This window comes from Eschscholzia californica, unplaced genomic scaffold, assembly GCF_041429995.1.
Source record: "Eschscholzia californica isolate CP2 unplaced genomic scaffold, dmEscCali1.0.p SCAF_1, whole genome shotgun sequence".
Classification (NCBI taxonomy): Eukaryota; Viridiplantae; Streptophyta; class Magnoliopsida; order Ranunculales; family Papaveraceae; genus Eschscholzia; species Eschscholzia californica.
The window spans coordinates 58,364,880-58,379,886 of record NW_028238198.1 but is presented as its reverse complement, the minus strand read 5'-3'; the positions used below and the strand labels follow the sequence as shown (position 1 = coordinate 58,379,886).

Genomic DNA, 15,007 nt, shown 5'->3' with positions numbered 1-15,007 from the left:
AGCGTTTTTAGTTTTGTTCCATAACTTGATCATTATTATAACCTTGAACTATAACACAGGTGAGTTTCTCTTTTAACTCTTTCTTAAGTTATATGTCTTAACATATATACTCCATTGATATATTATAAAACTATCGCATGATCATCAAAGTTATCATTCCCTATTTTGTCCTTCATCGTCTCTAGATTTCGTTCACACTCTTAAATCGAAAATCTTACCAAGACCCTTGAATTTATGATTCGAGTCACGTCTAGACCGAATGATGTAATATTCAACTTTACGTCTTATCAACCTTAATTCTCTTGTCTGTCCAAGAAGATTAGGTTGCCATGAGGATTTATAAAGGACTATTCTATAATGATACAGAACTAAGGACCTCCTTACAAAGACTTAAGGATTTCTTTATAATAACTCTTGTTCTCGAGATCAACAAAGATCCTTCCTTTTAACATATCTGAGGATCCTCTTGTGATTCTTAGACAGATCTAAGGATCTTCTAGAGAATTATACTAAGGAACCGTCTGAATATGTTATGCGAAATAACTTAGTTTCTCGAAGACAAGTTTAATTTTCCGAATTTTGCATTCTCCGTCAACCTTGTATTAGAGACAGTTTCACAGAATTTTCATTGTCTCAAACCGATGAGTTATTTCGAACATTTCATCGTCTTGTAACTCTTTGTACAACGAGAACATTCTGCCTTCAGCCTTGTCTAACCGTTTAGGTTTTGACATTTGGCTTGACACACCGCTCACTTATGCGGTTGTCTTCTTCGATTTGTCATCGAATTGAACCTTTATGATCAAGTATTCAAGACTTGTGTCTTCTCGTCCTCTACTAGGGATAGCCTTTAGTGAAATGCTTCACATGACCCAGCGAGATTAGATTGATCATCATTTTCAATCTCCACTGATCGAATTTTATCTCTTCTAACGTTCTGTGCCTTCACTATACCAAAAGAGTCGTCGTTTGATGAACTATTCCATTCTTGGCGTATATCTCGGCGAAAGGAGATTCATACTCTCCATCTCAATCATTTATCAAAGCCTCAAAAGTTGAGTTTCTACTTTGATTTTATAAAGCTCGAACTTTTAGATTGCTTCGTCCTTACTCCTTAGTAAGTAGTATAACAGAACCAAGTGGAGTCATCGATAAAGGTAATGAATTACCTTTTTCCACCTCATATTTGAACCGTTTTTAAGCTCCACAGTTCATGGTGACTTAAGTCTAAAGATTTGAACTATGTCTTAGTCATCTTGACTCTGCACGTGTTTGACATGTTCGTCTTGAGTCAATTTCGAGTTTCGAAATTTAACTCCAAGCTCATTAATTTCTTTAATGACTTTATTATTCACATGTCCTAATCTTTCGTGACAAATATTGGAGGACTCAACAATATACGCATAATTATTAATTTCATTAATAATAGGTGCCTTCGGCATTATATGGGTAACATTTAATTGAAATGACCCCCCACATAAATGGCCCTTTCCAGTATACATCATTTTCTTAAATATGATAACGATATCTGATAGAAATATTAGTCTGAACCCGGTCTCACTTAAAAGGGAATCAGAAATCAAGTTCTTTTGATTGTCTGGAGCATGGAGTACATCGATCGGTCAAAGTCACTTCTATCTCTGAAGTGAATTTTAACACGATCTCCACCTTTCCTTGGACTTGGGTGGTCGAGTCGTTTTCCTTGAATAAGGTCTCTCCTTCGGCTACCTCCGTATAGAACCCTAGTGTCGACGCAGCATTTCTGGTTGTTAACCAGGTTATCTTCATGTGCCACTGCACAGAGGTTCATCTTATGAAGTATATCAAACACCTTTTTGAATTCAATAATCATAAGAAAGTGATTCCGATTTTTTGGGTCTTTTACTAATGAAGATTGGTTATCAACCTTTTCACCTTGATTGTCATATGTGGAGTGACAATCTTTGGCTAGGTGGCCCCGCTTTCTACATTTGTAGCATTCGACAAGCCTTTGCCTTTTCCTCGACTTACCTCTGTTTTTAGACGGATGCTTCCGCTTCAGAGCAAAGTCAGTTCCCTTGAACTTCTCTAGGTTTTCCACGTATGCGGTGTTAGGCTGAAGAACCCGTAGTGGTTTTCTTGTTCTAGCCATTTTTCTGAAACACACAGAAAACAAAATCAAATCGTATAACCAGAGAAATAATCGTTATATATAAAATGTCTTAAGATTGTTGTTCCTCTGGTTATCAAACGATAAGTCGATTTCTCTCTGTCTTGGCTTGATTTAGACATAGTTTCCTTTCTCTTTCTTATAGAGAGATAGACTATTAAAGAATAATGATTTATCAATATTCGTTCTTTCGGATTAATCGAGATAGACGTTAATGTAGGCGAGGCGAGAATAAATTATCTTTCCTTAAGACAATTTACACCCCCGTAACAGTACCAAACGTTAGGGTGTATGCCTTCGGGATACAACGACTTTCCTTTCAGAGTTTTAAGATGGTACTTCTATATTCTGAAAGCGGACGAACCTTCCTAAGTATTATGAGCTCTTGGACTAATGCGGATGAACTTCTAGACGCTTTAGAAATTCAAACTTCACTCGAAACTTCTTTCTTCCTTTTTCCAAGATATTCTAGGCAAACCAGAACCTTTAGAAATACTTCTCAATCAGATATTCTAGGCAAACCAGAACCTCTAATTGTTAGAAGGGAAGTGAAGAAGAGAATGAATTTGATGTCCCAGACGACCTATGATTATCACTTCACTCAAAACTTCTTTCTCCCTTTTTCTAGATATTCTAGGCAAACCAGAACCTCTAGAAATACTTCTCAATCAGATATTCTAGGCAAACCAGAACCTCTAATTGTTAGAAGAGAAGAAAAGAAGAGAAGAGAATGAATTGATGTAAAATGAAGTGGGTTTGGGTTGTTTATATAGCAATCGAATGGGTATATGTGTCTGTTGGGGTTAAAGGGACATATCCTTTTAAAAGGAAGGGCTTAAGTTGAAATAACTGCCTCTGTTTGAGTCGGCATCAAAGTGGAGCGCCGGATCTTCCTCAAACACTCGGGTGGAACGCCCACCGTTAGATGCGCTGGACAAATCCCGAAACCGTGCCTAACAGATGAAGAAAGTAACGGCTGGGTTAAAAGATTGAAGTCTTCCCACTCGGTGCTTGACGCGGAGGTGACGCGACCCGTTGGATCTCGCGGATACAACGCTTCTGGTCGCGTCCCAACGTTGTCCCGCAACTTAGAAGGCAAGACCGTTAGATCTAGCGTATTCCAGCGGAATGAACGCCAACCATTAGATCTGAATGTGCTTGTTTCGCACAAATAACCCTCAGTCTGACTTTTCCGCTTTGATGTTTTAGTCCCCAATTTCACCGATCTTCGTCCAAACTTTAAACTTGAATTTCTCATTCATCCGGAATCGGATTCGAGTAATTCTTGGCTCTAACTTGAAGAGCTCGACGAGACGAACGCATTGGTGCATTCCGTTTCTGAGTTTGGTGAGTCGGGTCGAGCCAAAATCGGCTCTGATTCCAACAGCACATACTAATCATAACATTAGAAAGTTTAAATCTTCAAAAAGAAACAACAAATTCAAGTTCAGGTCGGTTTTTGCTACACCCTCAGTGTCTAGTACCGAAGGTCACTCACCTTTGTTTTGCAGACGACCTCATGGTCTTCTTTCGAGGGGACACGAGATCGGCTCAATCTCTAAAAGGTGTGTTAACTGGTTTTCATCAGGCGACGGGGTTGCAGGCCAACGTGCTTAAGAGTACTATTTTCTTCGCTGGTCTTTCGGCTCAAGGTCAGAGTGATATTACCACCATCCTGAAATTTGGTACTAGTTTTCTGCCTATTCGATACCTGGGATTGCCTCTTATATCTTCTCGTCTTTCTTATAGTGACTGTATTCCGCTGACTGATAAAATCAAGGGACGAATCCAATCTTGGAAGAGTCGTTTTTTATCGTTTGCGGGGCGTGTTCTGCTTATAAAGGTGGTTTTGAACAGCATGTTATTATACTGGGCAGCGGTGTTTGTTATTCCCAAAAGAGTCTTGAACGATATCAACTCCATCTTTAGTAAGTTCCTTTGGTCTGGTGCTGATATGGGACGTAAGAAAGCTCCTATTGGCTGGGAAAACTTATGTTACCCAACTGACGAAGGAGGGCTTGGATTTCGCAATATTGAGAAGCTTTTCGAGGCGTCAAATCTTCGTCATATATGGGATTTGGTTAGTGGAAAGCCAACTCTATGGGTTGATTGGGTGAGAAGTAATCTCATCAAAGATCAACACTTCTGGACTCTTTCAGGTCCGAGTACTAGTTCATGGTGTTGGTGTAAGATTCTAGGCAGCAGGCCAACGGCTCGGCGACTTATTGGTACTTCTCTAGGGGACGGTCGTGATACCAAATTCTGGACTGATTTGTGGCATCCTCGCGGGCTTCTCTATGATGCATTTAAAGAGGGGTACAGATATAATTCTCATCTACATTTAGATGCACGGGTCTCTCAGTTTATTGGGCAATCATGTTGGGTTTTCCCAACTCGTACTGCAGCTATGTTAGGGAATATCGCGGTCGAGGCAAGAGATGTGGTGGTAGATAGTACCCTCAGAGATGAGGTGGTCTGGATGCCAAGCCAGAATGGAGAGTTTACTCTCAAAGAGACGTATGAAGCAATTCGACCTAGAGAAACTCGATTGAGTTGGACTTTCTTAATATGGTCACCGAGAGGTATACCCAAACATTGCTTCATTACGTGGCTTGCTTTTCGAAGACGCCTCAAAACTAGATCGCTCTTGGCCAGTTGGGGTATGGTTATAAATACTACATGTGTATTCTGTGGGGGTGATGAAGAAACGGATTTCCACTTACTCTTTGGTTGTTCGGTCACAAAGATTATATGGGAATCACTATTACTTAAGATGGGATTTCAGAGAGTATGTGCTGCCGATTGGGAAGGGGAGCTACAGTGGTGTATTAATCACTTTGGTGGGCTTTCTATTGCTGCCAGAGTGGGCCGTTTGCTTCTAAATGCCTATGTCTATCATATTTGGAAGGAGAGGAATAACAGGGTATTTAGAAGTTATGTCATGTCACCGGGGCTCATTATACATACTATTTGTGATGAAGTGAGGATCAAGTTGAATACCGTTACCAAACGGTTTGAAGATACGGAGGAGAATCGGAGAACCATCGATCGCTGGAATCTTACCATTTCTCTCCAAAAGCCGGTTTACACTCCATGTAAATGGACTCGGCCGACGGCAGGAAGATATATGATTAACACGGATGGTGCACTGAACGAGGTGGACGCGGGGTATGGAACCATTATTCGAGATCCGGAGGGGACGGTTGTGAGAGCAGCTACAGGTCAGGTTGATGGACAAACTATCTTCTTACATGAGCTACAGGGTGTTGAGTTGGGATTGGAGCTAGCACTGAGCGCCGGATTGCAGGAAGTTGAACTTGGTCTTGACTCGATGAATATCAAGTTACTTCTTGCAAAACCACATCAGAAACTACCATGGAGGGCGAGACGTTTGTGGAAGAGAGTTCAGAGGCTTCGAAGCCAATTTCGGAGTTTTCGGAGTTTTCGGGTTTTTCATGTCTATAGAGAAGCCAATCAGGCTGCTGATTTCTTGTCGAAGATGAAGCTCGGACAGGGGGTAACTCACTTGAATATTAATCAACTTCCGGTGGAACTAGTCAATATTGTTAATGCGGATACTAGAGGAACAGTGAGAATGAGGAAAGGGTGGGGCTAATGATGTGATGTAACTTGATTTCTTTGCTGTTTTATATTTATTTATTTGTATGCGGTTCGGGCTTCTCCCGCTTATCATTATAAAAAAAAAATTCAAGTTCAGTGGTATAATGGTCAGCTCGGGGGCTAATTTTGTTGTTAGTTAAAACACGAGGATTGAAAACACGTGAGTTGGTGGAAACTATGGGGGCTGAAGAGGAATCAACCGCATCTTAATCGTGGCAAACTTCAAAACACAGATCTCGAGGCACGTCTAAGGGCAACAACAGTCACAAGAGTCGCTGGATTAGCAAATTTGCCAAACAGTGATGTGCCACTGCCCGTAAGAGAGAGAAGAGAAGAGAGAGAAAGTCAACAAAAGGTGGGTAGAAGTTTTTCGAACTGAACATTTAAGTTCCCTCTTCTCTGAGATAAACATTTGAACCACCTTATAAAAACTTCCCCGTACTGGATTTACGTTTCCTCTCTATAATTTTCTCTACTTTGATTCAAGTTTCTCTCTCCCTAAAATTATTTCTGAAACCGCCGGTTTGTTTCCATAAATCAGATCAGTGTTCATCAATCCCTCAAATTCACACCTCCCTTTCCAATCAATAAATCGATGAATCTACTTTTTTCTATCTCATCCATTGGTAAGTTATCGATTGATCAGCTCAAGTTAGACTTTTGAATGACTACATTTCCGTGATGTATAGACCTCCAAAACCCTAATTTTCATTATGAAGAAAACTCATCTTCATTGTGGTCTGGAGCTAAGATGGTTGATGCTATTGCTTGGAAGCTCAGTCCTAACGTTGATTCTTCTTCTCATAGTAACCATGGGTGATGGAAAATCTTCACCCACTGATGATCTTTCTCTTCCTCATCGTGAGTTGACTGTTTCTGGTGAGGATTTTGCTGGTAGTGGTGGTCAATTGGGGATTCGAAAGCTTCCCAGATTCGCCTATTTGATTTCGGGAACAAAAGGGGAAAGAGAACAAGTTATGAGAGTTCTACAAGCAATTTATCACCCTTGGAATTATTATCTATTACATCTTGATTCTGAAGCTTCTCATAGTGAAAGACTTGCCCTAGCTAAGTATGTCAAATTTGATCCAGTTCTTAGTAAATTCGATAATGTTAGGGTTGTGGGTAAATCAAATGTGGTTACATATAAGGGTCCTACAATGATTGCTTCCACGCTTCACGCCATTGCTGTTCTACTGAAGCAGGGGAAAGAGTGGGATTGGTTCATTAATCTCAGTGCTTCAGATTATCCATTAATGCTTCAAGATGGTATTTTTTTCTATTCCTTTCACTCAATCTAGCTGTTCAATTACCAATTTTGAAATGTTTAGTACATATTTGCTACTTTTCATTTGGTAGAGAGGGTGGATTTTCAGTATATCAAATTCTCCTTAGTTGGTAGTAGAACAATGAATCTAGGAAGCAAGTTTGCCTATAACTTTTATTTCCTTTCTTGTGAAGTTTATATTGTATTGCAACTCCACACAAAAAATTGTTATCCCATTAATAAGGTTACAGGATATCTAACCATCCTGTTTGTATGTACTATGTCAACACAAACATTTTTGAGGTCATCAACCTGCAACTTTTCATATAGGATTGAATTAGTTTGATAACAGAGCGTTTAGGCCTTAGGGTATAGGTCAATTTGTTAAAAAGTAGAATTTAGTAGTCGGGCACATTTATATAAGTAAACTGAAACTCTTATTCTTTTATAGCTCTTAGAGTGCATGTTAATATGGTAATACATCCTAGTTTTATTTCGTACCAGATAAGAGTGTGTTTATTGCGTCAACTCTACAAAAGGGAGGGCTACCTAGTAGATCTCAAATTAATTTAGTAGTTTTGCTCGTATACTTGTATGAGTGGAGATATAGACCATAGGACCTCTTACCGGTGCATCATCCACTAAACAAACTTTAAAGGGTACTATAGAACCTTAAAAACTGTAAAGGATGGAAGTTTCTGCATCAACTGGCGTCTAGTAGACAAACTGGCAATTGTTGTTATACTTCCACACTCTTGACAATAAATCTTTGGATTATAGTATTTCTGCTAGTAAAGCTTCTGCCATTCCCTTTATTGCTTTATGTTTTTCTCTGTGCAGACCTTATACATATTTTCTCATACTTGCCTAGGGATTTGAACTTCCTCGAGCATACAAGCAGTATCGCTTGGAAAGAGTAAGCGTATAATTACATTAACTTGTGATGGTTGTGCCTTCTTTTTGTGATAGAAACACTTAAATTCTTGCATTTGCCTGTAGGTCACAAAGAGCTAGGCCTCTTATTGTTGATCCCGGCCTGTACCAGTCAGATAGTTCTGGTTTATCCTGGGCTAGAGAGAAAAGGACTGTCCCGTTTGCCTTTAAGCTATTCGCAGGTAGTGGTTTCTGATCATCACTTTTTACTTCTTTCCTTTTACCATAATTCTGTAAAATTACTAATTTATGTGGCTGTAACACTGCTTTTCCATACCTTAAATTAGGGAGGGTATAAGAACTAACAGACAATTTGCTGGTATTTTTTTCTCGGATATGGAGCCAAAATGCGGAGTTATGTTTTTTCTTTATACAATTTAAGCAATGTCTCCCGTGCATATGATGATACAGTTTAATCTTATGAAAGTGCTTCTACACATATATAGTCCTATCTAGTTTAGACAACTCAATACTTTAAGCTGATTGCTCCCCCGAAAACACCCATCCGCTCATTAGTAGAGCTACTATGTTGTTTTTCATTTGGTGTTAATGCGAACGATGTCGTTGACGTAAAAAATGTTGCAAGTTATCGTTCTTCCGTTCTGATATTACTATTTACCGGGGTTTACCTTTGTCACAGGATCCGAATGGGTAATTCTGTCGAGATCATTCTTGGAGTTTTGCATAATGACATGGGATAATCTCCCTCGTACACTACTCATGTACTACACAAACTTCATTTCTTCTTCGGAAGGATACTTCCACACTGTCATATGCAACTCTAAAGACTATCAGAATACGACAGTCAACCACGATTTGCATTACACAATGTGGGACAAACCACCGAAGCAACATCCGATTAATTTAACGTTACAAGATTTTGACAGAATGGTAGAAAGCGGCAGCCCATTTGCACGTAAGTTTTCCAAGGATGATCCGGTTTTGGATAGGATCGATAAAGAGCTCTTGGGGAGGAGATCGGATGGCAGGTTTACACCAGGTGGGTGGTGTATGGGGAGTTCTTTTCTTGGTCAAGATCCCTGCATTGTTAATGGGGATCCTGATATCATTAGACCATCTGTAAATTCAAAAAGACTAGAAAAACTTATTCTCAAGCTTCTTGATCCTGAAAACTTCAGATCTAAACAGTGTAAATAGGATTACAGGTTCCTTCTTTATTTTATTTTTTTAGCTGGTATGAAGCCTACATTCTCAACCTATTTTTACATCTCTTTTGTGAAACTTTGTCGTTTTAACACTGGGTGGAGAATCCAATTAAGATGCTTTTTGTTTTTGGAATATTACTCTTAACTTATTGGCTCTACGCCAACTTCATATGCCAGCGAGAAAGTCCATCAATGACAAACTCGTGTGGATGTCCTTTAACCAATCTACAATTAGAAAAGGTGGAATTGGGCCGGTAAAAGTGATGCAATTTTCTGCGGGCGATAGAAAATCTTAGGCCCAACCGGCTGGTCTGGACCAAGTACTTTAGAGATTTTTGCTTCCAAAACCTGCATATGAGCCCGAAAGGAGACGGCTTGGTGGGCAACATTTCAGACATGGGGTAAGTTGTGCCAACGGTAAGTTTATGTTGACTGGGACAAAATAAATGCAGAGTGACTAGAACAAAATTAATGAGTCGTGTTTAGATCTCGACCTTTGAATCTCAACCCCTGAATCCTAGCCCTTGGATCCCACATAACTTTGTCACTAAAACGCTACATTAAATCCTTTCTGTTTCTAACTCTTCGTCTTATATTCCTTACCTTGACCCCCTACCTCTGAATTCTCACCTCTTTCATCTTCTCCCCTAGTAATTCGCTAAAGACTTGTCATCCTCTAACATTTTACGGTCTCTCAAAAGTGCTTCAAACATGAATTTCGTAGTTGGTCTTGGAGGTTATCTTCTTTTGCTATCAAAAATTGGTATTTAACGCTACTTCGTATGTATGATTTCAATTTATTATTCATGCTACTGCCGTTTTGAGTTGAATTATTTATCTGCAGGACACCTTTGTTGATTGTAGAGGTTACCCGAATGGTACCATTTCCCTTGATTAGAATCGTTACTATTTCAGTTTTAACATCAATATGTAACAATTAATTAGCAATCATTGGGAGGTATATGTAATGCTTTAATAGGTATAGCAGGAACAGAAAGTTAAAGAGAATTTCTCATTGGTCTACATGTTTTATTAGGAGCATTTTCTAGGAGAAGTCCAAGGGAGAATTCGGTGTGAATCTCTACATTGTTGGTCGGTATGTTTCTTAATGCCACACGGATTCAATTCAATCCAAGATCCACCGGGTTGTCTCTCTTAATTTTGATCGTGGCCTTCTTCCTTCCTGTGAATTTTGTTGGTATGATACCGAATACATACTATTACTTTGGAATCTTTCTACTTTGGAATCTTTCTTCAGAAAAATTCCATGGAGGTCCAGCGCTTTGGGGAAAGCTAAACAGTTTTCGGGGTGTGAAATTTTAAAGGGAATAGGGCGGTGATTAGATGAGCTTGAGCTCTACCCGGAGGTATGAGCTCTAACCATCTACGGTTGGGATTACTCAAAGAAACCGTGAGCTGTTGAAAGGTTAGGAGGGATAAAGCTCATATCCCTTATTTTTCTCCATATATTAAGGCTAATAACTATTGTCCATGAAAATCCAATTATTTACTAAGTTGCCACTAGTGCCCTAAATTCACCCTCACGGACTCAATTCGTGCTCTTCTTTTATGAAGTTTCTAATTAATTGCCATCCAACCAATATGGTCAAATTATTGGATGATTGTTCTCCAAGTAATTTCATGCCTTAATTTTTATTTTTGTTTCCAAACAAATTAGTATAACCTTCTATGGAATTTCACGACTTTATTTTCTATTTAATTATGGAGTTTCTTTTTTTTTTGTTTTTCAGTATTGTGGAGAATTTCTTTAACTAAAAACTCATAACATGTTTAATAACACCACAATTTTAACTTTTAACTATACAAAAAAAATTATTTCTTCTACTTCTTCACGAAATCTCACAGTAATTAGCCTCTACTGTAAACAAGTTCTTCCATCTTCGAGAACATGCTTCCACAAAAAGGTACGTTTTTCAATATTAATGAGGATGAACCCCAACATATAGATATTGATAGTGAGAAAAAAGATGAAATTTACATTACACATAAAACAGATGATGAATTAACTCATATAAACAACGAAGAACATGAAGAATTAGAAAGAGATGTTCAAGAAGAAAAACATGATGATATCCAGAATGAGATAAATCAATTTAGGCCGTATGTTAGCATGGAATTTGAATCTCCTGATGAAGCTTACAACTTCTATAATCAATATGCATTCAAGATGGGATTTAGTGTCCGAAAGTCTTCAACGTGTAAATCCAACCGCACCAACACAATAATAGGTTGAAAGTATTGTTGTTCACTGGAAGGATTGTGTAACTCTACTTCATCTGAAAATTTTAAAGACAAAAAAAAGAATCGTTGTGAGACACGAACGGATTGCAAAGCGATGATTTTTATAAGTTTGAGAGCATAAACTAAATGGGTAGTCTCTCAATTTGTAGAAAAGCACAATCACAATTTTGTGACTCCAAGCAAAAGACATAAACTTCGATCACAAAGAAAGATAACAGAAGGTCAAGGAGTAATGATAAATAACATGCGTTCAGCGGGTGTGAAAACAAATCTTATGATGAATTATATGGCGCGTGAAGCTGGAGGTATCCGCAATGTTGGATTTACAGAAAGGGATGCAAGAAATTTCTTTAATGCAAAGAGAAAGAAGAGCATGTAAAGAGTGACGCAGAAGCTTTACTTAATTATTTTGAACGTCAACATATGGAGAACCCGTCATTTTTTTATGCTATTCAAGCTAATTTAGAAGGTCAAATAACAAATTTTTTTGGACTGATGCTAGGTCAAGGATGGATTACCATTACTCTGGAGATGTTGTTTGTTTCGATCCTACATATGGAACGAACAAGTATGACATGCCTTTTGTCCCAATTATCGGCATCAACCATCATTACCAAACAATATTATTTGGTGGTGCATTAGTTTATAATGAATCAGAAGAATCCTTCGTGTGGGTAATGGAAACATGGATGAGATCAATGAACGGTAAACAACCAAAAGTGATTCTTACTGATCAAGAATCTGCTATAGGGAACGCCATTGCGAGAGTATTACCAGGTTCGCGACATCGTTATTGTTTGTGGCATATATGTAGAAATGCAATGAAGAATTTACCTCATATTATTCATGAACACAAGGGTTTTACTCGTGACTTTAATAATTGTTTGTACGGAAATGAGACAATTGAAGAGTTTCATTCAAATTGGGAAGCAATGTTGAAAAGATACAATTTAGAAAACAATAATTGGTTGACAAAGTTATTTCAAAAAAAAGAAAAATGGGCATCAGTTTATACAAGAGATATATTTTGCGCAGCAATGTATACAACTCAACGTAGTGAAAGTATCAATTCCTTCTTCGATGGGTACTTGAAAAAGAGTTTGCCTTTAGCTGAATTTATTAAAGAATATGAAAGGGCAGTATTAGCTAGAAGAGAAGCGGAAAATAATGAAGACTACGAGACCAATCATAGAACAAGGGCTTTGAGATTTTCAGTAAATATTGAGAAACAAGTAGAAAAAATTTACACAAGAACCATTTTTCAAAAATTTCAAAGTTAACTTTTCGAGGGTATTTCATACCGACATGAATTGGTAGGAAGAGATGGGACAAAATCTAGATATTATGTATGGAGACCAGAATACAAACAAGCAACACGTATTGTCACTTTTGACTCTCTTGACATGTCTACAATTTGTAGTTGTCAACTTTTAGAATTTGCAGGTTATTTATGTAGACATATTCTTAAGATCTTTTTAGTTGAAGATGTTCAAAGTATTCCAATCCAGTACATATTAAAGAGATGGACAATATATGCAAGATATGGACCGGTGATCGATGAAAAAGGCAAAGAAGTGATAGGTGACTTGAATGAAAGTGTTACTATTAGATATAGTAAACTTTGTCAAGAGGCAATTAATATTGCAACTAAAGATGCAACATCTATTGAATTGTATAAGGCGACAATGAATATATTACATAATGCATTAAAAGAAGTCGAAAGTGCAATGAAGAATGAGACAACTAATATATCTAAAGAAAGTACGATTAACAGTTCACCGAAGGAGAAAATACAATTGTTAGAACCACCTATTGTTAAGCACAAAGGTCGGAGAAAAAAAATAAAATCTTGGATTGATCGGTTGCCGAAGAAGAATGTTGATCAAAGTGCAAAAAGAAAATCTAAAGGGGTTGCGGAGAGGTTTGTTATTTATGGTCCCTAATAAAGTATTTATCTTGACATAGTGTGTTTAAATATTGATAATTTTTATTCGGTATTTTTATAGCTTACGGGGCATGCACATAACATCAAAGAAGATTTCTCTTAATACAAAAAAAGAAGAAAAGCCAGAAATATTACAATACTCAATCAGGTATTAATTAGAATATAGTATAAATTTTATTAGAATCAACGAAAAAATCTTACTAACTTTAAACTTGTATTTTATGTCGCAGTGGTAATGATAAACACATAATTTCTAGCAAAAGTACCGACATTCTAATGAGTCAAGTAACAATTGTTTTAAGTTATACGTAATTGGAAAGAATTGTTTTTAATTTACTAATGATCTTTATTATTTGAAGGGTCCCTACATGGTTGATGCTTATGCAGTGAATAAGAAGAAGAAAATTCTCCTACCAGACCTTAACGAGGATCCCCCACATGAAGTCATGAAATAAAAGACAACACCTCACAGTGGGACATTGAAATAATTTCTCTTTATTCCGATTTTGATAAAGATTTTGACCAATCGTTAAGTTGTCATAACCTAAACACAAAAAAGATGGGTTATGTAAGTCAAGATTTCATATTAAAAGATGGGTCTGATGAATGGGTGTTAGAGAGTTTATTGTCCGAGTTGGGTGTAAAGGTTAAACAACATGTGATTAAAAGGTTAGAGGATGTTGTAGGTGATGGACATTGTGGATACAGGTGTTGTGCAGAACTTTTAGGTTTGAACAAAGAAGATGGGTGGGTAATTGTTCGTAAGAAAATGCTTGAGACATTAAAAGAAGATGAAGTTATATTCTCTGAGCATATGGGTTTTGATCGGTACATATATATCCAAAAAGTACTTGACTATTATGAAGAATATTGTGGTGAGGGACATTGGTTTACTTTACCTGATATGGGTTGTTTATTTGCTACTACTTTCAACTGTACTTTGTGTGTGCTATCAGAAAATCAAAATGTTAAGTATCCACCACTTAGGGGTGGTGTTTCAGAAGAGCCAAAGATTATTGCAATTGTAATATCCAAGAGGAAAAATCACTTTGTCAAGGCAATTCTAAAAGAAGATGCACCAATTCCAAAAATATATAAAGGTTGGCATCGATATTGTCTACCTTGTGCATTTGAATGGGCAGATTGGGTTGGACCGAAAAGTAAGGCATAAAATTCTCTAGTAGATAATTAATTTTCTTAAGAATTTTGCAAATACTTTGTCAAATTGTGAGTTTAATTTTTCAACTAATTTTAATTTATGAACTATATGGTTATGGTCTCAAATTGTTAATTTTTTTGTCACCAATTTCTATGGTGGCTTTCTTTTTTCTGATTTGTTCAATTTCGACAATTGATTGGGTAAAAAGAAAATTAAAATTGCGGTGCAATTAAACATGTTATGAGTTTTTAGTTAAAGAAATTCTCCAAAATAATGAAAAAAAAAAAGAAACTCTATAATTAAATAGAAAATAAAGTCGTGAAATTCCATAGAAGGTTATACTATTTTTTTTTTTGTTGAAATCAAGGTTATACTAATTTGTTTGGAAACAAAAATAAAAATTAAGGCATGAAATTACTTGGAGAACAAATCATCCGATAATGTGACCATATTGGTTGGATGGCAATTAATTAGAAACTTCATAAAAGAAGGGCACGAATTGAGT

At 37.2% G+C, this 15,007-nt stretch overlaps 1 protein-coding gene, 1 long non-coding RNA gene and 1 pseudogene across 2 annotated transcripts in view; all 3 read left to right on the top strand.

Moving 5' to 3' along the window:
• LOC147567830 (uncharacterized) overlaps positions 1-15,007 on the top strand; it is a 155,892-nt gene that overhangs the window by 59,893 nt on the left and 80,992 nt on the right. The gene's annotated exons all lie outside the window — the stretch shown is intronic.
• LOC147567835 (beta-glucuronosyltransferase GlcAT14C-like) lies at positions 6,048-9,269 on the top strand. Its single transcript, XM_086654366.1, has 4 exons — positions 6,048-7,039; positions 7,878-7,953; positions 8,037-8,152; positions 8,611-9,269. The coding sequence occupies exons 1-4, from the start codon at positions 6,484-6,486 to the stop codon at positions 9,126-9,128; spliced, it is 1,266 nt and encodes a 421-aa protein (XP_086510492.1). The 5' UTR covers positions 6,048-6,483; the 3' UTR covers positions 9,129-9,269.
• Positions 11,789-13,798, top strand: LOC147567834 (protein FAR1-RELATED SEQUENCE 5-like; annotated as a pseudogene).

Excerpts from the sequence above, each read along its gene's own strand:
- LOC147567835 (XM_086654366.1), top strand. The coding sequence starts at position 6,484 with ATGAAGAAAACTCATCTTCATTGTGGTCTGGAGCTAAGATGGTTGATG. Across the intron at positions 7,954-8,036 it reads AGCAGTATCGCTTGGAAAGA|GTCACAAAGAGCTAGGCCTC; the intron begins GTAAGCGTATAA and ends ATTTGCCTGTAG. Across the intron at positions 8,153-8,610 it reads TGCCTTTAAGCTATTCGCAG|GATCCGAATGGGTAATTCTG; the intron begins GTAGTGGTTTCT and ends CCTTTGTCACAG.